Source organism: Equus quagga, chromosome 7 (genome assembly GCF_021613505.1).
Source record: "Equus quagga isolate Etosha38 chromosome 7, UCLA_HA_Equagga_1.0, whole genome shotgun sequence".
Classification (NCBI taxonomy): Eukaryota; Metazoa; Chordata; class Mammalia; order Perissodactyla; family Equidae; genus Equus; species Equus quagga.
Window position 1 is genome coordinate 51,416,064 of NC_060273.1, and position 27,999 is coordinate 51,444,062.

General features: G+C 52.0%; 1 protein-coding gene across 1 annotated transcript in view; it reads left to right on the plus strand.

Moving 5' to 3' along the window:
- The window catches only part of STK10 (serine/threonine kinase 10), a 108,020-nt gene that overhangs the window by 24,879 nt on the left and 55,142 nt on the right, over window positions 1-27,999 (plus strand). The window contains exons 3-4 of the mRNA XM_046665737.1: window positions 23,131-23,179; window positions 27,722-27,871. Of these exons, the coding sequence (XP_046521693.1) occupies window positions 23,131-23,179; window positions 27,722-27,871 (199 nt within the window). The remainder of the gene's footprint in view (window positions 1-23,130; window positions 23,180-27,721; window positions 27,872-27,999) is intronic.

Here is a 27,999-nt window from a genome sequence, read left to right on the forward strand (position 1 = left end):
TTGTTAAGGCGTCTTCTAGGTGACTCTGATGCTTGTGTAAAGTTTGAGAACTAGGGTTTTAGGTAATGGGGACCTAGTGGCAGTTTCCATAGGAGAGAGACACGTATTCTGTGTTTTAGAAAGAAATCAGCTTTGAGGGGGCAAGAGTAGAGGCATTGAGGTTGACAAGGAAGTGGTAAGAAGAGACTAGGCCAGAAGCCCGAGGACGTGATGTGGAAACATCACCTGGTCAGGAAAGGCTTCAGAGCAAGGAACATTTGCACTGGATCTTGAAGGATGCGTAGGAGTTCTCCAGAGGGATAAGAGAAGGAAGGGCAGTCTCAGTAGAGGAACAGCATGTATGAAAGTGTGGAAGGGAGAAGCTACGTTGTTCTGAGACACAGGGTTGATGGGTGCACCTACTTTTTGGTGTTTCCTTCTGTGTGATGGTTCTTGGACCCTCTCAGGACCAGGCTCAGGCCTTCTGTGTGGCTCCAAGAGCCTGCCTTTCCGGACGGGTGTCTCTGACCAAAGCAGGCCTGGACTGCCCTCAGGGGCTGGACTTTGGGGTGAGAAATCGGCTGTTGCCCAAGTGAGCTGGCTCTTCCCCGGCCGTGGCATCCAGGGACAGCTTCCCTCTGGATGGGCAGGGGTCGTTCACCAGCCACCCCACCTGCAGTCTGACAGGGTCAGCTCGTTTACTTCCGGAATTTGTGATGTTAGCAAGATCCTTCGAGTGGTTTCTTTTGACGACTTCTGCTTTTGAATATCTGATGGCACAAGTGGGGGGAAAAAAACAACCCAAAATATTCTAGACCAGCACTGCCCGATAGAAATATAACGTGAGCCACATATGTAATTATACATTTTCTAATAGCCACATTAAAAAAAGCAAAAAGAAATGGATGAAATTAATTTAAAAATATGATTTACTTAACCTGGTACATCAAAATATTGTCATTCTGACATGGAATCAACATAAAGATTATGAACTGGATATTTTACCTGTTCATTCGAAGCCTTCATATCCCGCGTGTGTTTTACAGTTACAGCACATCTCAATTCAGGAGGTCCGTGTTATCGGAAATCTATATTTAGATGTCATAAAATTTATAGTTTGTCATAAAATTGATCTATATTTAGATGTTGTAAAATTTACAGTTGACAGAGTAGATTCATATCCCCAAGTTGCTCCAGCATTCTTAAATGTTTCCCAGTAACGGAATCCAGTGTCAGTTTTTAGATTTGTTTAATTAGGAGGCCGGCCCCGAGGCCGAGTGGTTAAGTTCACGCGCTCCACTTCAGCGGCCCAGGGTTTCACCGATTCGGATCCTGGGTATGGACGTGGCACCGCTCGTCAGGCCATGCTGAGGCGGCGTCCCACATGCCACAACTAGAAGGACCTGCAACTAAGATACACAACTATGTATGGGGACAATTTGGGGAGATAAAGCAGAAAAAAAAAAGATTGGCAATAGTTGTTAGCTCAGGTCCCAACCTTAAAAAAAAAAATTTGTTTAGTTAAAAGTGAATAAAATTATAAATTTAGTTCAACACTAGCCACGTGTCAAGTGCTCAGCAGCCACAGGGGGTCAGTGGCTGCTGTGTGGAACAGTGTGGATGATGCAGCTCTCGACCTCCCCCAGGCCCCTGACGGTGAGTGAGCGTGGGCAGCCCGGGCCGACCCCGTGGATTCCCTCTGCCTGCCAGCTGCCCCGGTCCCCGCATCCCCCCTGCCCCCAGCCCTGAGCCGGGTTTTCTCTCTTTCCCTGCACGTGCCGTGGGAGCAGGCGAGAGCGGCGTGATGGGAGGGTCAACAGTCCGCTGTCTGGGAAGGGCAGCCCTGGCCTATAGCATCTGCCATTTCTGTGGTGCAAACATTCCCGCCGTGGTCAGTGCCAAGCTACCAATGTGACGTCACTAACGTAGAGTTGGGAAGAAGTGTGGTGGCACTCAATGTGGAGTGTTTCTGCCGGATACAACAGACGTGGATGTGCTTGGATGGATGGATACGAGAGAAAGAAGTAACTTCCAAAGCGTACATAACAGTAGAATGTGCTACAATGATTAGGGAAGTGATGAGTTTTAAGTATTTATTATCTTTGTTTTTAATATAATTTTTAGAATTACAGGGTTATGTAACTTAATTTTAAATAATGGTCATGTTTAACAGCTAGTTTACAAAATTCCTGAAGATTTACCCGTCGGTTCTCACAAGCCAGTGAGAGCTGTCCCCAGCACACCCCTGGAGCCAGAGCAGAGGAGTGCTGACTGCACCGCAGAACGCTGAGGCTGGATGTCACACAGCCAAGCACTCATTTGAAAGATGAGACAACAGCAGACCAGAGAGGGCCTGGGATTCACCCAAGGTCACACAGCAAATTAGTCACAAAGCCAGACATACAGAGGTCCTCAAAGACTGTTGATGAGAGACCCTACTCATGTGGCACTGTCCTCTGAAAAGCCGTTCCTCAGTTCTCCAGAATATATTCCAAACCCAGTGCCTGCTACAGAGGCTAATTATCGTCTGCCATCTGTCACTACCTTCGCAGACCCCTCTTTTCCAGCTATTCTAAGCTGATTGCAGGCCACACCTCCAGGCCTTTGCTCATCCAGCGCCTTTTTCCAGACATGCCCTTCCCGTCCTCCTCTGCAGAGTCAGCAACAGCATCCCTCCCTCCATGAGGTTTTTAGTTTCCTCCCGGTGCCTCCTCTTCCTCTGCTCTCTGCTCCATTTGTTTCCGCTCATCCCACAGCCACATTTTAGTGCCGCTGTCAGTCTTGGTGTGGACCTCCTCCCGTAGGTAGGAGCCTGCGGCATCCTTACCCGGGGCTGGTCCTGAGCAGCGGACGGAGTGACGATCCGGTGGGTCCCCTCCAGGCAGCCGAGGCTGTCTGGGGCCAGCCCTGCCTGGGGAGGCTGGAGTCAGGGGCAGAGGGGCTGGTGGCCTGCAGCCCACGGAGCGTGCCCGAGGCTGACGTCACCTTTCTTGTGACCGAACAGCTCTCCAGCTGTGGATAATTTCGAGGGGCGCGGAGGAACTTCACTCCTCCAATGCTGCTCGTTTGTGCTGAACCTGGCGCAGTGCCATGACTCGGAGTCCGGCTCTCGCAGGTGGCGAGAATTTGGAAAGCCCCTCTGATCGGGTCTTGACCACTAGTCTTGCTCAGCCTCTTTTGACAGGACAGCAAACCCTGATGCCTCGAACTGCTCCCTGTTCCCCTGGGATGTCTGGCCCTTGTCTCTAGAAGGTGGGCAGTGGGGGAACGAAGCCTGCAGCCCTGTCAGGCAGCAGCATCTTCATTTATTCATTTAGTCAAGTCCTGTTGAATTCCTCCCTGTGCCAGGCCCTGGGGATACAGCCTCGCTGGGCCCAAAGTCTCGTGGTGGAAGCGGACAGTAGGAGAGCAAATAAAGAAGTGCATGAGAAGACTTCCGTGAGTGATAAGTGTGTAGAAGGAAAATAAACGGCAAGATGCCACAGAGGGCCCTGGGGTGGGCGTCAGGTGCTTTAACTAGCGTGGAGAGGCACGGCCTTTCTCAGGAGGTGGCATTTTAGCGGAGGCCCAGAAGACAGGACGGAGGGCAGACCCACAAATATTTCAGAGCAGAAAGTGCCGGGTGGAGGGACTAGGAAGTGCTAAGGCCCTGAGGCAGGAGCCACGAGTTCTGTGGAGGACCCGACAGAAGCTGTTGTGGTTTGAGCACGGCAAAGGGAGAGAGGCAGAGAATACTGCAAAAGGAGGCCAGATGGTCCAGGCCTTGACACTTGCCCCTGAGCACCTACTGTGTGCCAGGCTGTGTTCTAGGGGCTGGGGGTTCAGCGGTGAACAAGAGACTGTCCTCATCCTCGTGGAGCTTCCAGTCTTGTGGGAGACAGCCAGTGGGCCTGTGAACACATCCTTCAGGCGATGATGAGGACTGATGGATATAAAATCTGAAGTGTGGCCTAGGGACAGGGCAGGCCCCCTTCAGGCTGTGGTCAGGGAGGGGCCTGTCTGAGGAGGTGACGTTCGAGAAGGAGCAGTGGTGGGAGGATCAAGGCTGCCGCAGGTGCGAGGGCCCTGAGGTGCGAGTGTGCCTCCTTTGTTGGGGGCAGGAGATTGGGTCAGGGAGCGAGGTATGTGATCCTATGGGAGGTGTTGGGAAACCTCTGGTGGTTTCAAGCAGGGCAGTGTCTGCCCTCCGCTCCCACCATTAACCTGGTTAGTCTCTGAGTCCCTTTGATTCCTCTGCATGTCTGTCTCGTGCGTGTGTCCTCCTCTTACTGCCCTGCAGTGGAGGAGCTGGGTCCAGTCTTGTCTCTTGGTGCCAGTATGGACCTTAGCTAACCTCTAAGTCTCCATCTCTATCTGTAAAATGGGGGCGATGAGAACAAAACCCATCCCATTGTAAGGATTAAGTGAGGCATGCAGATCGGGTATGGGCAGCACTGTCTGGCACAAAGTGGGTGCTTGGTGACTGCCATTGTCCCTCTCTCCCCTCCTCCCCAGCCCTTTCTTTCCATTCGCCCTATGTCCCCCTACCCCCCCGGTTCCCTGCAGCTCCCTCTCTTCTGGCTTCTCTGCCTTTCACGTGCTGAACCTTCCTGAGGCTTCGCTGTGATCATGTCGCCCCCAAACAAGAAGGTGGGTGACGTCTGGGCAGATGACGACAGCAGTGCGGAGTGAGGAAGGGCCTTTCATGTGCACATGGCAAGCCCAGCCGCCCTGGCCTGCCCTGGAGACGTGGCACAGGTGAAGCTCAGAGGTTCCTCTGTCCCCAGGTTTTGTCTGCTCAGAAAGGTTTGTAGGGAGTTTATCTGCCCAGGAATCTCCTTGCTGACGACCAGAGAAAGCTTGACCCCTTGGCCTGGCGTGGGCAGCCCCCACGCTCGCGGGGTCTTCCCGGGGTTTCCTGGGTGCGGACTGCTCTTCCCAGCGCTTGTGGCCGCAGCGTTTGTGGATATGACACTCTCAGTAGGGCTGCCTCTCCAGACCACGTTCATCCTGCCACCTCTGTAAGAGGTGATTTTTTTTAAGGTGACTCACTTTTGAGAAATTAAATACATTTATTTAAAAAGAAACGTTCATCCTGCTACCCTAAATGGAAAACTAGGACTCACTTGCCATAAATAGAAATCAAAGAAAATAAACCAATTCTGTGAAGTTCTAGCCCAAAGCCTTTGCCTGCCCAGCCTTCCACCTGGGCCCTGCAGCCCTGTCAGGAGGGGGTGTCACGACAGGACTCTCCAGCACATCAGCGTGACTGGGCTTGGGAGGGTGAGAGAGAGCTGAGGGGGACCCCTTGCCCTGGTGCCATGCGAGGCCCCAAAGTCACTTCCCCATCCCGGGGCCTCCTCTGGGGGTGTGCTGGGGGAGGGGCGCTCCCTTGGCGGGACATTTGGGCCCAGCCACGCCCTGTGAGGTCAGAGGTTGGGATGGTCCTCTTAGGGATGAGGGAGCCAGGCTCAGTGACTTGTCCAGTGACACTGAGAGGACAGAGTTTGGGCTTGGACCCCCCTTGCCCGACCCGGAGGCCAGTGGTCTTGCCCCCACGGCTTGCTTCTTAACTCTCATTGTTTACACCTGCACTTTTCCGACATTGGCTGTGGGATTCTTTTTGACTGAAATCTCCCCAGAAGTCCTTGTGGGCCGCAGGGAAAGCAGCAGCTGCCCTGAGTCGGGAGGCCTCTCCCAAGGTGGCCCCGGAGGAGCTCCTAGGCCTTCTGGTCATTCTCCATGTGGGGGGCTGTCCTGTACGTTGTAGGGTGTTTAGCAGCGTCCCTGCCTCTACCCACGGATGCTGGGAGAATCCCCCACCTCCCCGCTCAGTTCTGACAACCAAAAATGCCCCCAGATGTTGCCGGGTCCCCTGTGGGGCAGAGTCACCCCCAGTTGAGAAGCACAGGTCTCTGCCACTTGCGGCCCCCTGCTGTTGGGGTGGGAGGGTGTCCCCCAGGCCAGCCAGGCTGTGAGCCCCGGCCCCTCACCCGAGCATGTGAACCCTTAGAGCAGGGCCGCAAACTGATGGTCTCGGCCAGATCGGGCCTGCAAACACATTGTGTTTGGCATGCGTGATGTTTTTAGAAATTCGTTGCTAGCATATTGTCAGAAGATGTCAGGTAAAATCCTGGCCTTCTGACTTTTCTTGAATTACCTGGAGATGAGGCTGAACAGGCTGCTTTTCTGCACGGCAGCAGTTGCCTGGGGCTGAACAGCATCTGCCCCTCAGGCAGAGATGTGCTCTCCAATTAGCCTCAGACCTCACTACTCCCTAATGCATGCCCAATATGGTGGCTGAGGGCTGTTTGTCATTGGTGTGTGCCACTGTTTTTCTTAAAGTGGAATTAATGGGAAGTATTTCTAACTCCATATCTCTGTCAAAACTGAAGAAAGTAAAGATAGCCAAGAAGACTGTGTTCCCAGAAAAGTGTGTGAGAGGACATTTTTTCATATATGCAGACTACTTCGCCCTGTAAATTAGCTACTCTGACCTGCTGGGCATTTAAGCCAGGACTCTGGGCCTAGGGAGTCTGAAAATAGCCTTGTGAAGGGTCTGTGAACTTCCTGAATGTGTCTCCCAAGTGTATGTGTGTGTGTGTGACCCCAAAGATGTGACTGTGGGCCTCTCAGAGTGTGACTTCTTGTCTGAAAGTGAACATTCTGCAAAGAGGAAGTGAGGTCCGAGGGTCACAGAGCAGGGTGTGGGTGGGAGGGGCCTCCTGTCCACACGTCCACATGACCACATGCCTCCAGGCAGGGTTTCTGTGGCTTGTCGCCTTGGGCTGGGAGGCCAGCTGTTGGTCACTGACAGAGATTGCATATCTGACCTTACAAAAGCCAGAACTATAAAGAGAATGTGACGTTGGAAAGTAGCCAGCAGCGCTGTGTATGTCTAGATGGTCACTTGGTGTGGCTGAAGGAGCGCTGGGCTGGGGTCAGGAGGCCTGAGATCTGTCTGGATCTGGGAGCGGCTCATGTGTGACCCTCGCCCAGCGCCTGCGCCCCCTGGGCTATGACGCGAGGGTCTTGGAAGGGGTGACCTCAAGGAGGTCTTGCAACCCCAGTCCGCACCCCAGGCCCGGAGATCTCTGACATCCTCAATTCTGGGTCCGTGGTCAGCAGGGGCCTGTGGAGCCCTCTCTGTGGGACTGGGGTCCTGGTGCCGCCAGGGCTCCCTGGCGTTCACTCAGCCCCTCTCTTGCTCTGGGTTGGGTCTGCGGGCCACCCATGTGGGGTCACGTGCCTGCACACGGATCTGTCACAGCACTTTGTCGAGCAGTTGAAAGTGTGCAGGCCCCTCAGGCCTCTGGGAGGTGTGGTGTTGCCATCCTGCATTGCCCTTTACAGAGAGGGCGCCCTGCGGCTGGGGAGGGGGAGCATGGGAGGGGGCCTGCGCTTCGTGGCCTGGAGGTGAATTAGGAGTCGGGGGAGATGAGGGGAGGGTCAGCAAACTCATAGAGGAATAGCTGGCCTCTGCTGGGCACTTTGTCCGTGCTGGGCTCTTTTACGATTATTTCACTGAATCCTCCCAATTCTACGGGGATGAGTCACCCCCATTTTACAGAAGGCCAAGGGTCAGGGAGAGCGTGACTTGCCTCAGTGCTCATGGCTGGGTTCCACCCCAGATCAGCCACTCCCAAGCCTTGTCTCCCCCCGCCCCCCACAGTGCCCCTCCCTGGGTGCTGGCCCTGGGCACCGCGGGGAGCAGCTGGAAGGACACAGTCTGAGATGCCCCTGCCCTCCGCTCGAGGAGCCCATTGTCCAGCAGAGCGTTGCTTGGCCGTGCCTGGTGGGGCGGGGGCCGGTGGCCAGGGGGTCCATCCAGCTTCTGCCTCAGGCACGGTGGACCCTCCTGGTGCGGCAGGCGTCCTCCGTCCAGGGGCAGGTGGAGTTGTGTGGCTGTGGATGGACCTGGGGCTCTGCCTGGGGTCCTGCTGTTGGGATGGCTAGGCTGGGGTCTCTGTGTCACATTTATAAGGGTGACTCTGGTCCAGGGATTCGCCCGCCATGTTCCCAAGCATTTCCGTGTGGGTTTAGTTCACCATCTGACCCCGTGAGCCGGCCGTCATCCCCTCCACGGCACTCCCGTGTGGCCTTCCCACTTTCATGGCTTTGGAGTCCCGCAGACCTGGGTTGGAATCTGGCTCCCCCTGTGCCGCCATGTGACCTCAGACAAATCTCTTCATGCCTCTGAGCCTCTTCTTCATCTGGCCTTCGGGGTGATGACACTGACCTCCCGGCAGTTTATCCAGGGTTAGAAACCCAGCACGTCCCAGCTGGCGGACAGTAGGAGCCTCGTGCCGGGCACCCAGCTGATGGATGAGGTGTGGTGTTCAAGGTCGAGGTTGGCAGACAAATGTGTGAACCCACCCACAGGCTGCTTCTAGGGCGGGCTTTTTTCGGTTTTTTGACGTGATGTGAACCTTTATAAATTGGCTCTTTTCGTATAAGAATCCAGGTGTCTGGCTTGGCTTGAAGGACCAGCAGCGCCGGCCACGCTGGCCCCTATTCCCACGTGGCATCTGGGGAGCGGGCTGAGTGCTGCTGCCCCGTAGACGGACAGCTGCTCGCCCATGTGTCCCTGCCCCTGCCCGGTGGCTTCCCTGCATTTGCACCCTGTCTTGGCCCCATGGAAACAGAGACTTCCAGTCCTGGGTGGGAAGTAGGGAAACGGGGATGAGCAGGGGCTGTGGGGCTGTCTTCTCTCTTCCTTGTGTTTCTGGCTGCTGCTTCCTTCCCAGCCGTGTCCCCACGGGTCTCTCTCAGGAGCCCTCAGGGCCGAGGTGTCACTGATGGACCCTTGAGCCCTTGCAGCTGCTGCAGGGTCCCTGAGTCCGCATCAGGGTAACTGCTGCCTGTCTGGTGTTCTGCATCTGTGATCTCGTGGGACTGAAGCCCCACCTCCCTGGAGCAGGTGGGGCAGCCATCATTCCTTCATTCCCTCTCTGATTCACTCATTCATTCATTCAGCAGATGTTTACAGAGCGCCTGCTGTGTGCCGGGTGCTGTCGTGGGTGCTGAGGGCACAGACACAAAGCTCTGCCCTCAGGGAGTTTACGTTCTTCAGGGCGGTAGGCTGGGTGAGGAGGCGGACCAGGGACAGAGCTGTGAGCGCGCAGTGTGTGGATGGGGCTGTGTGCCCTGAACGGTGGAGGCGTGGGCTGCCCGGGGCCCCTGTTGTTGCCCAGCTCTCGCTGCTCTCAGATGGTTCCCTCTCCCTTTCACGAGCCCGGCGCTGGTGCTGGGGGCTTGCCTCTGAACGCGGGCTCGTCCTTTCCGTTTCCTGCCCAGATCCGGCTTCTGGTGTGGCATTCGGACTCAAGCTCAAGGGACTTTGACCCTGAAGCCAGTGCTCCTGACCTCAGGGCTGGACAGGACCAGAAGGAGTGAGGCGCCCCTGAGTTTGAGTCAGCTCAGGTCCGTCCTAGAGACGCCCCGGACTTGGCCAGCACACTTGGACGTCAGTCCCCCCATCTCGTAATCCCCACCCCAGGGATTGTGGCAAAGGGGCCATATAATGTGCCAGACTGGCGTAGAGGCTCCCGGATCGTCGCTGGTCCCCTTGGCTTTGATAGAACAGCCTCCCTCAGGGCCCCCAAGGTCATCCCTTGAGCCCCAGATGTCCTTCCTTCCTGTTGGGGCACTGGGTTCACACCGCCCCAAGGGGAGCCCCGATTCCTTCCCCAGGCTCTGTGGGGGTGGGTGGGGCTGGGGTGGGGGACAAGGCCCAGCGTTCCTGGGAGGCTCAATGGCCACATTGTTTGGCCTTGAGCTTGGAGTGCGGAGGTTCTGGGGCTCCTCCTACGCGGACAGGCTGCTGAGAAGCTGGAGACATTTTTGTGTTGACCATTGTGGTTTTGGTGGCTGCCTCTGTGGACTTCTGTCTGCAGGCCTCTGTTGAGTCACCAGAGCCTCTGTCTTCTGCGCTGATGGGGTGTCCCCATGCCCAGGTGACAGTGCCTCTCAGTGCAGGGAGGCCTGGGGGGCTGAATGCAGGAGGAAACAAGCCCAGAGAGGCACAGGGCTTGCCCACGGTGTGCACTGCAGCTGTTGCTGTGTCTTGGCATCAGGCAGACCAGGGTCTATAGCCTGCTTCTGTCGCTCGGGAGCTGAGTGGTTTGGGGAGGCCCTTTTCCCACTAAACCTCAGTTTCCCCCTCCGTTAAGCAGGGACGAGTGTCAGCGCTCACAGGAGCACGTGAAGGGATGCTTAGCGGACGCTTAGTACGTACCAGGTACGCAATCAGTGCTCAGCGATGGCAGCCCTCGTCTCTGCTCCCTCGGGTGGCAGAAGAGGGAGTCACTGGCTTGCTTTTGTCTGACTTTCTTTGCAGGATCTCCCTGTCAGCTGTGTTAGTCCCATTTTGGCTCTTTTGCCCTGATCTGGGCATCTTAAGGCCACTGAAATGTTTCATTCATATTCATTCATTCGTTCATTCACTCATTCATTCATCAAACACTTACTGCTCACATACTACGTCCAGGCTCTGCTATTGAATGATAGGAGTGAGCGTTTATAAATATGAATGGCAGACACAATGATAAAGTGACTTCTGTCATCTTGAACTGAAGGGGTCAATGTTGTAGGTGATCTCACAGCTGTTAAAAGCTTCATTTTCTAGATGGGGAAACTGAGGCTCAAAGCAGGAAAGGGATTGTGACAGCCCCACGGACAGTGGCAGAGCTGGGACTATGTCCAGGCTTCCTGGCTGTGGCTTATTGAATTTAGTTCCGGGGTGTTGCCCACATTTATTTATTGAGCACCTTTGTGTACCCGGTACTCCTGTTGGCCTCAGGAAAGGCCCAGGAGGGGAGGGACCCAGGCCCAGAGCACCGTGTGGTCACCAGGGTGGTGAGCGGCGCCCCAGTTTTCTCTCGGGGAGGGCTGGGCGGTGGCGCTGCTGCTGTGATCCTGCTGTGTGGCCCCGCTGCCTGTGGGCTGTAAAAGTTAATGTTAGACCCTGTGGGTGGTCCCAGCCGCTCTTATCTGGGCCGGGCAGGCCTGGCTCCCTTATCTCTGGTGAGCAAGCTCATTTGGTATGCGTGCTGACCAGGGGACCCAGTGAGGGCTGGAGCAAGGACACAGAGGGGCCCTTTCTCCCACCCACCCGCGGGCTGTGACTCCAGCTTTTGGTGGCCTCCTCTTTGAGGCACGAGGAAGGGGGATGGGGGTCACCAGGTCTCTTCCACTGGGGAGATGAACCGAGCCCACATCAGTCCCAGTTCAGGTCCTGGTTCTGCCGCTTACTATTTGTGTGACTGCAATCTCTCTCAGCCTCAGTTTCCCCTTACCTAAAATGGGAATAAAATGTCACCAAATGCTGATGATAATCGGTAACTTTATCAAGCATTTACTTACCACGTGCCGGGTAGTGTTCTAAGTGCCTGGCGTACATTATCCTATTTAATCCTCCTGATAAACCCCATGAAGTGTAGGCATTTTTTAGGACACCCACCTCAATTAGGGAGTGCAAGGTAATCCATGAGAAGCACTGGCATAGGGCCTGGCACAGAGGGAACTCTCAGTCTCTGTTGAATGTCATGGATGGGGAAACTGAGGCTGATCCGGTTAACTAACTCGGCAGCCGCTCACCTCGTGGGGAGGTTGAGACCGTGGAGGCGAAAGCTGCACACATGGGGCTGTCTTTGCGTGTGTTATTCCGAAGGGGGAATCAGGCTGGCCCAGTGCCTTGGTGTCAGTATTGAGTCCTGCAGGGTCGGTCTGGTAACGAAGAGACAGACATTCTGGCCATGTCGGTCCTGGGGACTGTTGAGCGGGCTCCTCCCTGGCACAGCTCCAAAGAAGTTTTCATGGCGACCAGTCCTGGGGCGACTCTGAGAGGACACGGGCCCAGAGGGAGAGAGTGCCCCTTGAACTGAGCTGTGCAGGTGCAGAGGAGATGCCTGATAAACCCACAAATGAATGAATGAATGAATGAATGAATGATCAGAGAGGTGGTGTGGCCTGCCAGGATCTCGTAGCAAGGCCCTGACCCCGACCCTGCACCGTGACAGCTGCTTAATATAAACTGATGGGGGGTGGAGGTAAGCACAGGTTTCTAGTTTCCTTTGGCCTCCAGCCAGAGAAGAAAGCTGGCGACCGCGGGCTGCTGTGAAGTCCCCCATCGGACACCCTCTGGGCGTGTGGACGGCCGAGGTCCCCAGGGAAACAGAGCTCCGGAGTGCTGAGGGGGGAGACCAGTGTGCTAAGGGCCCCGGAAAAAGCAAGCGCCTCCCTTACCGGAGCGTGCCTCCTGTGTCCAAGCTCAGGCAGCCTGCCTTCTTAACACAGGGCAGCTCTTGAGAGCCCCCTGGCTCACCCGGTCCTGGGTTCAAATCCTGGCTCCTGTACCCGCTGGGAGTCCCAGGGTGGGGCCGGAGGGCCATTCCCACCTCACAGGTTGAGTTGAAACCTTACAGTAAAGATGTTCAGGTGCCAGTGGGGATGGTGTCTGACGTGTTGTGGGCCCTCGCAGCTGGTCGGCCACGTCGAGCCCAGGGATGGAATATGAGCTCTCGAGTCAGAGCATCTGGGTTCAAATCCTGGCCCCAGCTCTTATTAGTTGGGGACCTTGACAAGTTACTGTCTCTCTCTACGCCTCAGTTTTCTCATCTGGAATGGAGGGCAGTAAACAGCTGCCCGTAGGCCACACCTGGCCTACAGCTGCATTTGTAGGTGAGGGCACGGGCCAGGCCCGTTCGTTCAGGTGTCTCTGTGGCTGCTTCCGGTTACAACGGCAGGGCGGGGTAGTTGCGACAGAGACCATATGACTACAAAGCCAAAAGCATTTACTGTCTGGCCCTTTACAGAAAAAGTTTGGTGACCCTTGATCTATGAAATGGGGATGATAACAGTATTGACCTACAGACCCTGTGAGGATTAAATGGGAGACTGAACCGAGGGCCCAGGACAGGCCTTGGCGCTCCGTGTCAGTGGTTTTCTGAGCTGAAGAGCACTTAGGTCGCATTGTAAGGGCCCTGCAATCTGTACCCTGGGAGCCTACCCCCGTCCCCCCAGCCCCCCAGTGCCTCTTCCCCCAGCCTTGGCAACCACTAGTCTCCTTTCTGTCTCTCTGGATTTGCCTATTCTGGGCATTGCCTGTAAATGAATCATATAATACGTGGCCTTTTGTGTCTGACTTCTTTCACTAGTATCGTCTTTTCAAGGTCCATCCGTGTTGTAGGATGTGTCAGTGCTTTGTTCCTTTTTATGACTGAATAATATTCCATTGTGTGAATGTACCAGCTTTTGTTCATTCATTCATCAGTTGGTGCACATTTGGGTTGTTTCCACTCTTTGGCTATTATGAGTAATGCTGCTATGAACATTTGTATACAAGTTTGGCTGTGGATTTATGTTTTCTTGTTGTGCTAAAATACACATAAAATTGACCATTTTAGCCATTTTAAAGTGTGTAGTTCAGTGGCATTAAGGCAACAAAAAATTGAGCCAAGAAAATTCATGACGTTGTGCAACCATCCCCACCATCCATCTCCACAAGTTTTTCATCTTCCCAAACTGAAACTCTGTCCCCTTTCATCAAACTTCCATGCCCTCTCCCCTAGCCCCAGGAAGCACCGTTCTACTTCTGTCTCTGTGAGTTTGACAACTCTAGGGACCTTGTATAGGAGGGGTCGTCATATTTGTGCTTTTGTGGCTGGCTTATTTCACTTAGCATAATGTCTTCAAGGCTCATCCATGCTGTAGTGTGTGTCAGAATTTCCTTTTTAAGGCTGAATAATATTTTATTGTATGTATAGACCACATTTTATTTTTCCGTTCATCTGTTGATGATGTTTTCATCTTTTCGCTATTGTGAATATGCTCCTGTGACATTAGTATACAAATATGTGTTCAGCACCCTGCTTTTAATTTTTTGGGGTATATACCCAGAAGTGGAATTGCCAAGATCATAAGGCATTTCCATTTTTTTTCTTTTTTTAAAAATTGGCACCTGAGCTAACATGTTGCCAATCTTCTTCTTTTCTCTTTTTTTCTTTTCTTCTTTTCCCCAGAGCCCCCCAGTACATAGTTGTATATTCTAGTTGTGAATGACTCTGGTTGTGGCATGTGGGACGCCACCTCAGCATGGCTTGATGAGCCGTGCTGTGTCCTCACCCAGGATCTGAACCAGTGAAACCCCAGGCTGCTGAACCAGAGCACGCGAACTTAACCACTTGGCCACGGGGCTGGCCCAAAGGAATTTCCATTTTTTTCAATTCTATTTTTAATGTTTTAAGGAACTGCCATACTGTCTTCCACAGTGGCTACACCATTGCACATTCCAACCAGCAGTGCACAAGGGTTGCCATTTCTGTACATCTGTGCCAACACTAATTTTCTGGGGTTTTTTTTAATAGCCACCCTACTAGGTGTAAAGCGGTATCTCATGTGGTTTTGATTTGTATTTCCCTCATTAGTGATGTTGAGCATCTTTCCGTGTGTTTATTGACTATTTTTATATCTTATTTGGAAAAATGTCAAGTCTTTTGCCCGTTTTTTGGTTTTTGTTATTGAGTTGTAGAAGTTCTTTCTATATTCTTTTGTTGTCGCTGCTGTTGTTCAAAGATTGACACCTGAGCTAACAACTGTTGCCAATCTTCTCTTTCTTTTTTCTTTTTTTTCTGCTTTTTGTCCGCAAATCCCCCAAGTACATAGTTGTATATTTTAGTTGTGGGTCCTTCTAGTTGTGGCATGTGGGACGCCGCCTCAACGTGGCCTAATGAGTGGTGCCATGTCCGCACCCGGGATCCGAACTGACGAAACCCTGGGCCACTGAAGTGGAGTGCACGAACTTGACCACTCCCCCACGGGGCCGGCCCCTATATATTCTGGATATTAGTCCTTTATCAGATATGTGATTTGCAAATAATTTCTCCCATTCCTTGGGTTGTCTTTTCACCGTGTTGATAGTGTCCTTTGATGCAGAAAAGTTTTAAATTTTGATGAAGTCTAATTTATCTACTTTTTATTTTGTTGCCTGTGCTTTTGGTATCATATCTAAGAAATCATGGCCAAATCTAGTGTCATGAAGTTTTTCCCTTATGTTTTCTTCAAAGAGTTTTATGGTTTTAGCTCTTATATTTAGGTCTTTGATCCATTTTGAGTGATTTTTTGTTTATGGTGTAAGGTTTCAGGGTCTGTCTTCATTCTCTTGCACATGGATATCTAGTTTTCCCAGCACTATTTGTTGAAAAGAATGTCCTTTCCCCATTGAATGCTCTCGGTACCTGTGTTGAAAATCATTTGGCCGTGTATGCAAGGGTTTATTTCTGGGCTCTCTTTCCAGTGGTCTGTATGTCAGTCATTCTTAGTACCAAAGTGTTTTAGTTACTGTAGCTTTGTACTAAGTTTCGGAATCAGGAAGTGCTAGATTTCCAATTTTGTTCTTTTTCAAGATTGTTTTGGCTATTCCAGATCCGTTGATATTCCATATAAATTTTAGGATAGATTTTTCAGTTTTTGCAAAAGAAACCATGGGATTTTCTAGGGATTGCACTGACTCTGAAGATTGCATTGGGTAGCATTGACATCTTAACAATATTAAGCTTTCCAATCCATGAACATGGGATGTCCATTTATTTGTGCCATCTTTGACTTCTTTCAGCAACATTTTGTAGTTTTCAGTGTACACATCTTTCACCTTCTTGGTTAAGTTTATTCCTTCTTCCTAAGTATTCCTCAGTATTTTCTTCTTTTTGATGCTATTTGGAAATGGAATGGTTTCCTTAACTTCCTTTTTGGATTGTTCATTGTTAGTGAATAGAAACTCAGCTGATTTTTGTGTGTTGTTTTATATCCTGCAGTTTTGCTGAGTTCATTTATTAGTTCTAACAGTTTTTTGTGTGTTTGTAATCTTTAGGGGTTTTCTACATGTAAGATCATGTCACCTGCAAACAGAGATAATTTTGCCTTTCCTTTGCAATTTGCTTGCCTTTTGTTTCTTTTTGTTGATTAATTGTGCTGGCTGGGACTTCCAGTACTGTGCGGAATAGGAGTGAAGAAAGTGGGCATCTTTGCCTTGTTCTTGATGTTAGAGGAGAAAGCCTTCAGGTTTTCACCACTGAGTGTGACGGTCACGATGGGTTTTTCTTATATGGCCTTTGATATGTTGAGGTGGTTTTCTTCTATTCCTAGTTTGTTGAGTGTTTTTCTTATGTTGAATTTCATCAAATGCTTTTTTATGCATCAGTTGAGATGATTATGTGGGTTTTTTTATTCTTTTGATTCCATTAATGTGCATTACATTGACCACCTGTTGTATGTTAAACCGTCCTTGCTTCCAGGGAGACATCCCACTTGGTCATGGTGTATAATCCTTTTAATATGCTGCTCAATTAGATTTGCTAGTATTTTGTTGAGGATTTTTGCATTACTATTAGTCAAGGATACTGGTCTGTGGTTTTATTTTCTTGTAGTGTCTTTGTCTGGCTTTGGTATCAGGGTAATGCTGGCCTCATAGAGTGAGTTAGGCAGTGTTCAATCTTTTGGACACTCCTCTTCAATTTTTGGACGAGTTTAAGAATGTTTGGTTGAGTACACCAGTGATGTCATGTGGTCATGGGCTTTTCTTTGTTGGGAGATTTTTGATTACTGATTCAATATCCTTACTAGTTGTATGTCTATTAAGATTTTCCATTTCCTCTTGGTTCAGTCTTGGTAGATTGTGTGTTTCTAGGAATTTGTCCATTTCATCTAGGTCATCCAATTTGTTGCCATACATTGTTCATCGTCCTCTCTTATAATCCTGTCTATTTCTGTAAAATTGGTAGTAATGTCCCTACTTTCACTTCTGATATTAGTAACTTGAGTCCTCTTTTTTTTCTTGGTCAATCTGGCTAATGGACATATGTTTTTAATGATCTCAGATAGATATCTAGGAGTAGAATTGCTGGATCATATGGTAATGCTGTGTTTAATATTTTGAGGAACTGCCAGACTCTTCCAGAGTGTGTGTGTCATTTACATTCCCACCATCAGTGCATGAGAGTTCCAGTTTGTCCATATCCTCGTCAACGTGTATTGTTGTCCATCTTTTTGACTCTAAGCATCCTAGCAGGTGTGAAGTGATATCTCACTGTGGTTTCGATTTGCATTTCCCTAATGACTGGTGATGGTGAGCATCTTTTCATGTGCTTATTGGCCATTTATATATCTTTTTTAGAGAAATATCTATTCAAATCCTTTGCCCATTTTTAAATTGGGTTATTTGTCCTTTTATTTTTGAGTTATGAGTTGTTTATATATTCTGGATACTAGTCCCTTATTAAATATATGATTTACAAATATTTTTCCCATTCTCTGGGTTGTCTTTTCACTTTCTTTTTTATTTTTTAATTTAATTTTTTTTAATTTTTAAAAAATTTACCTTCTTCTCTCTAAAGCCCCCCAGTACATAGTTGTATATTTTAGTTGTAGGTCCTTCTAGTTGTGGCATGTGGGACGCCACCTCAGCATGGCCTGATGAGCAATGCTAGGTCTGCCCCCAGGATCCGAACGGGCAAAACCCTGGGCCACTGAAGCGGAGTGCACGAACCTAACCACTCGGCCACGGGGCGGCCCCTGTCTTTTCACTTTCTTGATAGTGTGCTTTGACATACAGAAGTTTTTATTGTTGACGAAGTCCAGTGTATCTATATTTTATTTTATTGCTTGTGCTTTTGGTCATTTCTACCCACATCATCTTCGCTAACCCCCATAGACTCCTTGACACACATTCAGAGGCCCTCAAAGCTTTTTTAAAAGATGGAAGGGTATTTAAATAACTCTATTTATACTTATTTCTTTGAAAATACTCATTGAAATAGACTCTGTTTCCATCTGACCACTTTCACAGTGTGAGTCCCAAAAGCCTCTGGGTGTGCTCAGGGCTCCTCAAGCTATCACTTGGTAAAGGCTCGCCCGGGTGACCTGACATCCTACCCGAGCCTCTAGCTCTTTGCTTAGAGGCAGGAAGAAAAAGGAACACTGATGATGAAGTTCAGGTGAATAAGGAGCATCAAAGAAATGATAATTCTGCCAGTTTGCCCCCAGTATTTCTCTGCCACCGTCTTATGTTCCGCTTTTGCTAGAGGGAGGAGCCATGTGGCCCCAAGGTCCAGGCCTCTTGCTCTTTTGCAAGTCCCTGTAGAGCTGTGGTCCTCAAAGTACGGTTCTGGGACCAGCAGCAGCATCCCCGGGGCATCTGTCAGCCACACAGATTCTTGGATGCTACCCCAGACCTGCTGAGCCAGAAACTCGGGTGGGGCCCGGGGATGTGTGTGTTACCATGCTCTCCAGGCGAGTCAGATGCACGCTCATGTTTGAGAACCACTGGTGTAGTGTTCTTACCTGCTATCACCTAAAGATTCCTAGGAAAATCTTATTTTCCCAACGAGATGGCATCCTTGTCCTCCTCTCTCATTGCCCTAATTCAGCCTCATCATCTCTTGTGAGATCAGATGCTTTGGTAACAAGGAACAGGAAATCTCAACTTAATCTAACCTAAACAACGGAAGAAATGAATTGGATTGTATATTCTATTTGCAAAGTCTGGAGGGAGGTCAGATTTGAGTGGGGCTCTGTTATGCCAGGATTCTCTCCACCCTTCTCTTTCTTTCAGCTTTGTCTTCACACTGGTTTCCCTCATGGTTGTAAGGTGGCTGCCTGCAACCATCGGGGCTGTATGCTTCCTAATTGGCTCCAGAGAGAGGCATCACAGCATCCCACACCGTCAAGCAGAACTCACCAGCTTCACTCTGATTGGACTAGTCCTGAGCCAGCCGTCAGGGCAAGAGGCAGAGACTTTCCCTGATTGGTTTAGGCGCCCTCTCCCCACCAGGGGTGGGATGAGTCCTACCCAGCTCACATGGCCATTTCGCAAAGGGGAAGGGAGAAATGCTGGGTGTGCAGGGGAAGGGCAGCCATGATGCCCAGGGCACCAGGTCTGATGAAATGGCCTTTTTGCTGTTTGCCGCAAATCCGCTATTCTCCTGCTTTCCCAGCCTCCAGAGATCCCACGACCCGGGGGTCTTGATGATGCGCTTCCGTGCTCTTTTCTAAGCATGCGTGTTGAGTAACTTCCTACGGCATTGAGATGATCATTTTATTTTTGCTTACTATTATTATTGATATTTTAATCGAGATTCTTATTTTGTTAATTAAACCCCATGCATTTATGTAAAAGCCCCTGCAACCCCAGTGCTGCCAGGCTGGAAGGTAACGTGTCAAGACCCATGTAATGGAACCCAGTAAGAACCGTGTCATGAAAGGGAAATTTTTTTTTTTTTTTTTTTTATTAACGTTATGATGGATTACAAGCTTGTGAAATTTCAGTTGTACATTTTTGTTAGTCATGTTGTGGGTACACCACTTCCCCCTCCGTACCCTCCCCCCACCCCCCCTTTTCCCTGGTAACCACCGATCAGATCTCCTTCTCAATATACTAATTTCCACCTATGAGTGGAGTCATATAGAGTTCGTCTTTCTCTGACTGACTTATTTCGCTTAACATAATGCCCTCGAGGTCCATCCACATTGTTGTGAATGGGCCAATTTCGTCTTTTTTTATGGCTGAGTAGTATTCCATTGTGTATATATACCACATCTTCTTTATCCAATCATCAGTTTCTGGGCATGTAGGCTGGTTCCACGTCTTGGCTATTGTAAATAATGCTGCGATGAACATAGGGGTGCAACGGACTCTTGAGATATCTGATATCAGGTTCTTAGGATAGATACCCAGTAATGGGATGGCTGGGTCATAGGGTATTTCTATTTTTAACTTTTTGAGAAATCTCCATACTGTTTTGAAAGGGAAATTTTTTTTGCATCACATAAAAGGCACTAAGCTTTGAAAAATTTTAAACCAAAAGGATGGAGGAAAAAAACCACTTTGAAAAAAAGAAGAAAAACCAACCATATTTTGCCACAAGTAAGGGTGGTCAGGCCATTTTCACAGAAAGGCTAAGGGAACATCCCTGCCACATGCCGTGGTCAGTGCCGAGGACAGCTGTGCAAAGGAAACCTCACACTTGTGACATGTGGGTGACGGGGCAGTTGTCTCCTAAGAAAAAAGTCATCGGGGTCCATATACAAAGTGTGAGGGTTCATGGGTTCCATCCTGGCGTAGAACCAAAGTTGGTGCATTTATTCTTGGGAATAAAACCAAAGCTAAGCTCAGAGCTTCCCAGCAGCCAAAGCAAAAAGGAAAAGGGGAAGTGCAAGGGGTCACGGAGCTCTCGAATTACCGAAGAGGAAGCAGACCAGCTTGGGGCAACACTGCGCCTTCCTGGTGCTGCCCTCGGAGAGGAGGGCTCTCGGGGGCCTGTGTCAGGGTGTCGTGTGAGGGATGGTTTCACTGAAAGGTGCAGGAACTGCCTGGGTGTGGCCACCTCTCAGGCTGACTGTTTGTTGATAGACTTAGTGCGGGGAGGCAGGCTTTGTAGGAGTCTCAATGACGTGGTCCAGGGAGATGCTTTCTGGTGTGTCGTTTGCTCCAGATTCAGCCAGCGCATGTGACTGGGTGTGGCTTTCCTGTCGTGCGTCTCTTTCGCTGTCTTTGTGCTGGAGGCAGAGCTGAGTGGGGCTGTTTTACAGATGAGGAAATGGAGGCTCAAGGACATTAAGTGGCTTACCAAGGTCACATAGCCAGTTAAGTGGCACTACCAGGACTCAAACCCAAGTCTGCCGCCTTTTCCTTTTCCCCTGCACCCTGTTAGAGAAAGAGCAAGTGTCTGCGCCTGTCGTGCATCCACTGTGTGTGGGGCTTGGGCTCGTGGCTTTATAAACACCCCTCATCCAGTCCTTACAGTAATTCTGGGGGTCCACAGTATTACCCCATTTTACAGCGAGGTAGGGCTTTGCCAGGCCCACGCGGATGGGAAGGCGTGGAGAAGCTGAGCGTGGCTTCCTGACCTGGGTTTGGCGGTGGGACTTCAGGGCGTGCAAGAATTCAGTAGAATTGCACACGAACATTTGTCCCTGTTTGCATTTTCTGAATGAGAAGAGAGAGGATAACTTTCATGGAATCTCAGAAAACACACAAAAACAAAAAAGAATGAACCTCTAAGCGCAAGGAAGGAGTCCTAGTAACAGCTCATACTGACTGAGCCCCGGCCAGACGCCCGGCGCCCGGCAAGGCCTGGCCGACCGTGTCAGGCCCATGGGGTTGGGTGCTTATCGCCCCATCGTCGGGGCTGCTCACAGGAAACAGCTTTGCATGATGACACGTTTTCTGTTTTTCACCATTGCCTCTGTGGCTGGGCTTTTTCCAGCAATGCGTAGGGTTTTCTGTCCTCTTTTGTGGAGCTGAGAATTATTAAGAGGCAGAATGATGCGCTGTGCTTGCAAAGGTCGATGCCTCTGTCCTGCGTCCCTCTGTCCCCCGAGCCCTGGGGACAAGCTCGGTTGGTTGGTGGTTGGTTAAATGAACAAATGAATGACTGAGTTTGTGGGTGGGAGAAAGCAGTCCCTCTTCCTTAGCGTTTGGGTTGCAAGACACTAGTACGTCACTGATGACTTTTATTCGGGTGACGGTCACTGTGGTGTTGGAGAGAAATCCTGGGGGAGCTGAGGTCAGGCCCGATGTTCCACTGGCCAGGCAGGACCAGCGTGACCGGAGGAGCCTGTCCCCGGCAGGTGGTGGTGTGCGAGCGGGCGAGTGTCCCCTGCGTAACTCTCTCCCGCAGCAAGGAGCCTTCCACAGCGTGGTGCAGGCCTGTCTGCTGCCCTGGGCCAGGAGGGCCAGTGCCGTCTTGTTGCCCCTAGGACCCCTCTACCTCTAGTGTCCCTGCCCAGTTTAAAGCCCCTGCTTGACCTGCTATGGGGTCTGGCATCTAGGTGTGGCTTGTCCCCCTAAATGTAGCCCAGTGATGGGGCCCAGTTAAGAGCAACAGCGTCAGCAGCCCCCTGAGAAGACAGGCTCGGATGGTTGAGGTGACTTGCCCAAGGCCACAGCTAGTGAGTGGTGGACTTGGGTCCGGCCGTGCTTGCTGCAGCCTCATATTTACATCACCAGGAAGCTTCTGGAAGGTTGGCCACAAGCTGGAGGCCTCTTCAAAACACTGAGGCCCCCCTCCCTCCTCTGGCTGGAGAGTTGACTGTGGCCCAGCAGCTCACGGCCGAGGTTTTCTCTCCTGTTTGGAGAGCGAGGGGGCCTTTTTGAGCGCCCTGTGGGCAGTGTGCCTGCCTCGGCTGAGCGTGGTTGGAGGGACTTTGCCACAAGCAGGAGCCAGGAGCCGGAGCTGGGAGGAGCTTCTGGCAGTGTGTCCTCAAGCTTGTGACGTTTTACCCCTGCCCAACCTGGCTGAGTTCCTACTTTACGAAAACAGAGAAAGTGTCTTTGCACACATGATAGGAGCTCAGAGTGGGCGAGAAAGACTGAGGAGTGGGGTGCACCAGAGAGGGAGGGCCTGCCTTGGTACCCATGGCATTGTTTACTTGTCCTTTTCTGTCCCCCACACAGGGCTAGGAGCCCCTTGAAGGTCTGGGTCCGGTTTTTCTTCCAAGGACATCTATTGGGTGTGTGTTGATTGAATGAATGAATGACCTGGGGGTTAGATAGTCTACTTTCTTATCCAGGACCTGCCATCAAACAATCCGAGTGGCATTGGTCAGTCACATCCCCTTTCTGGGCCTCGGTTTCCCCATCTGAGCTGGTCTTCAAGGTCCTGGGGTCTGATGTTCTGTTGCAGCAAGGGCCCTGGGCTCTGGCAGGTGGAGGGAGGTGAGAGACCAGTGCTGGGTGTTCTGGGAGGGCTTGGCTGGCTGGTACCTGGGCTCAAGGTGTCCTCTGAGCCCCCTGGCTGTGGAATGTAGGAAGCGGGGCAGCTGGGAGGTGGGGACGAGTGAGCAGGGCAGGCGGGAGGGGAGAGGGGCTGCAGGCTTGGCTGGAAGGGGGTTCGCTGAACCTATGGGTTTCCATGGCAACTTGGTTTCCCTTTTTCTGAAAAATGCAGTGCCCCAGTCACTCCTCTGGGCGTGAGAGCCCCCTATGAGGGTGGCAGCAGGGTTAGGGGGTGGTGCAGACCGAACGCCCTGGGGTGGGAGGAGGAGAGGCTGGGAGCACGGGCACTGGGGCCTCGGGTGCCGGCCGGCCCTGCCTGGCTCAAGGCTGGAACCGGGGTTCTCCCCACCACATGGGCCGCGCGCCCCGGCTCACTGTTCCTCTGCTTTGTGTCTCTGCAGATCATGATCGAGTTCTGCCCTGGGGGAGCCGTGGACGCCATCATGCTGGGTGAGTCTTCCGTGATCCCGTGCGTGTGCCCCGTCGGCCCTGTCCAGGACTGGCGTCCTTCGCTTCCCACCCCGTAATTCACGTGGCCTGTGGAGCAGCTCCCTGCTCTCTCCCCTTTCGGGAGCAAGGGTTGGGTTCTTGGAGAGAACGCAGGACACTCAGTGGAAGACGAACATGTCCCGTTCAAAAGCCCACGTGTCTTCAAGTGTCCCCTGCCCGACCCCACAGCACTCTTGAGGGGAAAGGGAGCCACCTGCGGGCGGTTCTTTAAAGAGTGGGGATCCCCACCCATTTTGTAAGAGCTTCACGGGGATGTTGTCACATCTTGACGTCCCAGGCAAGCTTGAGCAATACAAAAAATACGTTAGTAATCTCCTCTACGTTATGGATAGTCAGTATATGCCAGAGTCTGTGGTCGCTGCCTGCATGTATGTTATCCTCATGTGTAAAATCAGAAAGGGGGATTACCTCTGTTTTCTTCTTGACCAGATGATGCTTAGGTTAAGGAGCTGGCCCAGAGTCACACAGCAGAGCAGAGATGTGAACCCAGGTCCGGGTGGCCCCGCTCCTGATGGCTGCCCTCCAACCCCTGCATCGTCGCTGCTCTGCTGGCCTGCTGGGCAGAGGGTGGAGAGGCCGAGGGTCTCGGGCCCCAGAAGGTGGAGTGACCTGTTCAGGATTCTGGGGTGGCTCAGGAGAGGAGAGCCTCAGTATAACGTGGCGCTGTTCAGCCACTTTCTTATTGTGAAGAAGGTGTCCCCCCGAGTCTGCCGCAGGAATGTCTCCAGTTTGTGGCAACCCCTTCCTGTCCTGGGCTGTAGAAATGCTGCCTTCCTTGCCGAGCTCGTGCCACTCCCAGAGTCCCGGGTGGGTGATGACAGGAGGGAACAGGAGACGGGCACTTGTGATGTGGCCCTTGGCTGTGCTGTCTCTCAGCAGAGACTGCCTTTGAAGGTCTTCATTGTTCTGGGTGGAATCTAACAAAATAAAACTGGTGGTCTTGTATGAGTTGAGACTCTAGGATATAAGGAGTCAAAGACTATTCAAACTGGTTTAGGGGGAAACAAAGGATGGGGTATATGGGAGGGGAAATTTATTTGTACAAATAACTGAAAACTTCAAGAGTGTCTGGTTTCAGGCACAGCTTGATCTAGGAGTTTTTAAAAAGTTGTCATAAGAACTTGGCTTCCTTCTCTAACTGTTGGCCCCACTTTCCTCTGCGTTGGCCCCATTCTCATGCTGGTCTTCTATTCTTGGTGACAAGATGGCTATGGGAGCTCCCGCCATCACATCTGAATTCCAAACAGTGGGATGGAAGAAGGGAGGGAAGGACAACTCTGCAAACACACACTCCACTGTCACTCTTTTAGGGAGACATCACAGAAGCCCCTCAAGACACCTCCATTTACATCTCATGGGGTAGAACATAGTAACACATGGCTGGAAGGGAGGCTGGGAAATGTGGTCTTCTAGCTGGGTGGCCATATGCTCAGGTACTAAGAAAGAAGGGGAGAGTGGGAGCCAGCCAGCGGCTTAGCTGAATAAGGCGTGGGGGAGAATGTCAGAGATGGAAGAGGCCTTTATGCATACCAGATCCTTGACCTCATTCACAGCCGGGTGTGACCCCAGGCTACGCTCAGTCCGCAGGCAGACTCACTGTCTGCCTCCCTGGCTCAGTTCTGGTGGAACTGACTGCTCCAGCCCCTGGTGGTTTTCTCCTTGTTCGTGGCAGCAGTTAAAGGAAAATTGCCATCGACGTTCTAGAAATCAAGGTGGGAGAAGAGAAGCTGGGATGAGAGCCAGGGCCTGGTTGTGGCTCTGTGACGAGGGGCTGACTGTCCCTCAGGCACCTGCCCGCCTAGAGGGGCTCTGCCCATGGTCGTCTCCCGATCGCCCTGCAGAGTTGTGCAGAGGAGGAGTGGGCGGGGGTCCGTTCAAAGTTCCTCTCTTGGTAGCCGTGGGGCCGGCCCCTGTGTGGGGTGGGGACGATGTCCACGTGCACGGCTCTGTGTGGCCGTTCTAGTTTGTTGACACCCAGGTCCTGCTGATCCGGTTGGCCTGGCCTTGCCAGCTGGTAAACGTTTTGGCTCCAGCAGAGGAGCTGGTGAGGGCGAGTGGGATGTGGCTTCAAAGGGGCTTCAGACGCATCTGCAGTGTTGCAAATGTTTTTAATATGAAGAAAGTATTCAAGTGGTGCTGTGTAATCAAAAATTAATCTTAAAATGTATCACACTATATGATTCCAATTATGTGACATTCTAGAAAAAGACAAAGCTCTAGGGACATAAATTGATTGCTTAGGGGCTGGAGATGGGGCTGGAAGGTTGGTTTCAAAGGGGTACGGGAATTTGGGGGAGTGTGGAAATATTCTGTATCTAAATTGTGGGGATGTGACTGTATACATTTGCCAAAATTCATAGAACTGTGCACCTAAAAAAACGTGAATTTGACTGTATGTAAATTATAACAATAAACTGGACTTAAAAGGGTATGCTGCTTACCTCATTGGGGCATTGTGAGAATCGAATGAAATAATGCACCCAAGTCCTTGGCCCCATGCCTGGCACACTGTAAAGGCTCAAAAAGCAGTGGTGATGAGATTGTCATTGTCATCATCATTTTGATCCCTGTTTCATTTATATAAGTGCATCGGACACGAGCATCACACATTTCTGACATTTAAAAAAATTGCTGCAGATCCTGCAGCATAATCTGAGGACCACACAGCGATATGACTATATTGACGGGCCTCCGTGCTGAGGAGCTGACACCCATGTTGCCAGAGCCCTGCCCACGTGGGTTGGCATCATCCTACCTTACAGACCAGGAAACGAAGGCGCAGAGAGGTGGAGCGACTTAAACGACACGGCTAGCGAGGGGCAGCGCTGAGCTTGCCGCTCCGTCTGTGTGACCCCGAAGGCTCTGGGCCTGGCCCCCAACTAGGGGGGACATGGAGGTTAAGGATGAGGCCACAGGGACAGGGAGCAGTTGTGGACCCCAGAGAGAGGACGCCTGTCCGGAAGCCCTGCTCTGGGCCCAGGCCTCCTGGGGCGGGGCAGTGGCGCCTCCACCCTGGCTGTTGTGTTCGTCTTCACCAGGCCTGAGGGACCTGGCCTGGTGGGTTCCTGGCCAGGTGCAGAGCGGGACACAGGCAAGGGCTGCAGTAGCCAGAGGGTGGCCCCAGAGCAGGGCCCTGGCTGGCCAGCCTTGGAGCCTGCGGTCTGAGGACCCAGCAGGCCAGGCAGCGGGGCCTCACCTCGCCACAGGGGCTCAGGTACCCCAAGAATAAACAATCCCGACAGCCACATGGGGAGCAAGCCCAGGACATCATCGTGGGTCTTCTCTCGGCCTTCCTCCCTCCACACCCACAGTCCCTCATGCTGTCCTTCCCGCCTCCCTGACCCATCGAGTCGGGAATCCTTCCTCTCTCCGCCCTGGCCACCATCTGGTCCTCCTGGACTGCCGTGACGGCCCTGGCCGAGCTCCCTGCCCGCTCTTGCTCCCCTGCAAGCTCTTCATTCAGTGCACCAGAGGGAATTTTTTAATTGCAAAAACCAGATGGTCTCTCTGCCTCGCTTAGAGCCCCTCCTGGACTGCCCGCTGTAGTTCAGATAAAACACGGCCTGTAGCATGGCCCGCAAAGGCCGCAGAGTCAGGCTTGCTGACCCTGACCTTGACTCCACTTTCCCCTTCAGCCGGCAGGGGTCTTCACACATGCTGTTCCCCCTGCGTGGAATACCCTTCTTCGTGGTCCTCACTTGCTCAGAGTAGGGCTCTGGCATCTCTCAGTGGACTCCGGGTTGTACGGAGCATGTGTATGTGTCCCCGATGAGTGTGCAAGAGGCTCCTGGTGACAGCCCTCCACCACCCCTCACCTTCCACGTTCTGGCATCAGTTGACATTCTGTGACACCAGCTCGTGTCAGCCTCCAGGTTTTCGCTTCTGCTGGTTCCGTTACCTGGAATGCCCCGGTCCCCCTTTTCTCCTCTCAGACACATTCAAGACACGGCTCGAATGCCCTTCCTCTGGGGAGCCCCCCAGTTCCCAGGAGGAGGGGTTGCTGCCCGTCCTGCCCTCCCACGCGCCCGCATCCCACTCTCTTCCGAGCATTTCTCACTGTTTCCTCGTCCCTCTCTGTGTCCCTGCACCACGCGTGGAGCCTGACATGGAGCGTCACTCAGTGCCTGCTCCCAGCACAGTCTCTGCCTCTCAGAAGGGTTGTGTTGACCAACCCTGAGTCTGAGCTTTGACGCCAGACTGGCTAGTCTGAACCTCAGATCTTTGACTTCTACCTGTGTGACCTTGAGCAGGTGACTTGAGCTCTCTGAGCCTTGGTTTCCTCATCTGTAAAATGGGGTGATAATTGTGCCTGTGCCGTAGAGGATGAACTAGGTAATGTGAGTGCTCAGACGTGAACCTGGAGCACTGAGTGCTCCAGGAGGTTGGTGGCTGTTGTATTTCTGTACCTGGGCTGGGCCTGACGCTCCATTGCCTGCAGCGATTGCTTGCTGACCTGACGACCATTCTCCTCTCTGTTCCCAGAGCTGGACAGAGGCCTCACTGAGCCCCAGATTCAGGTCGTGTGTCGCCAGATGCTGGAAGCCCTCAACTTCCTGCACGGCAAGAGGATCATCCACCGGGACCTGAAAGCCGGCAACGTGCTGATGACACTCGAGGGGGACATCCGGCTGGGTAAGGCGCGGCTGTGGGTGAGGCGGGCGCCCAACCTGGTCTGGGGGTGTTGGCCTGGCTTCTGAGGGCACCGGGGGCGAGTGTGGGCTCCTCACTCCCACAGCCACGCAGGATGTTGACATCCTCGC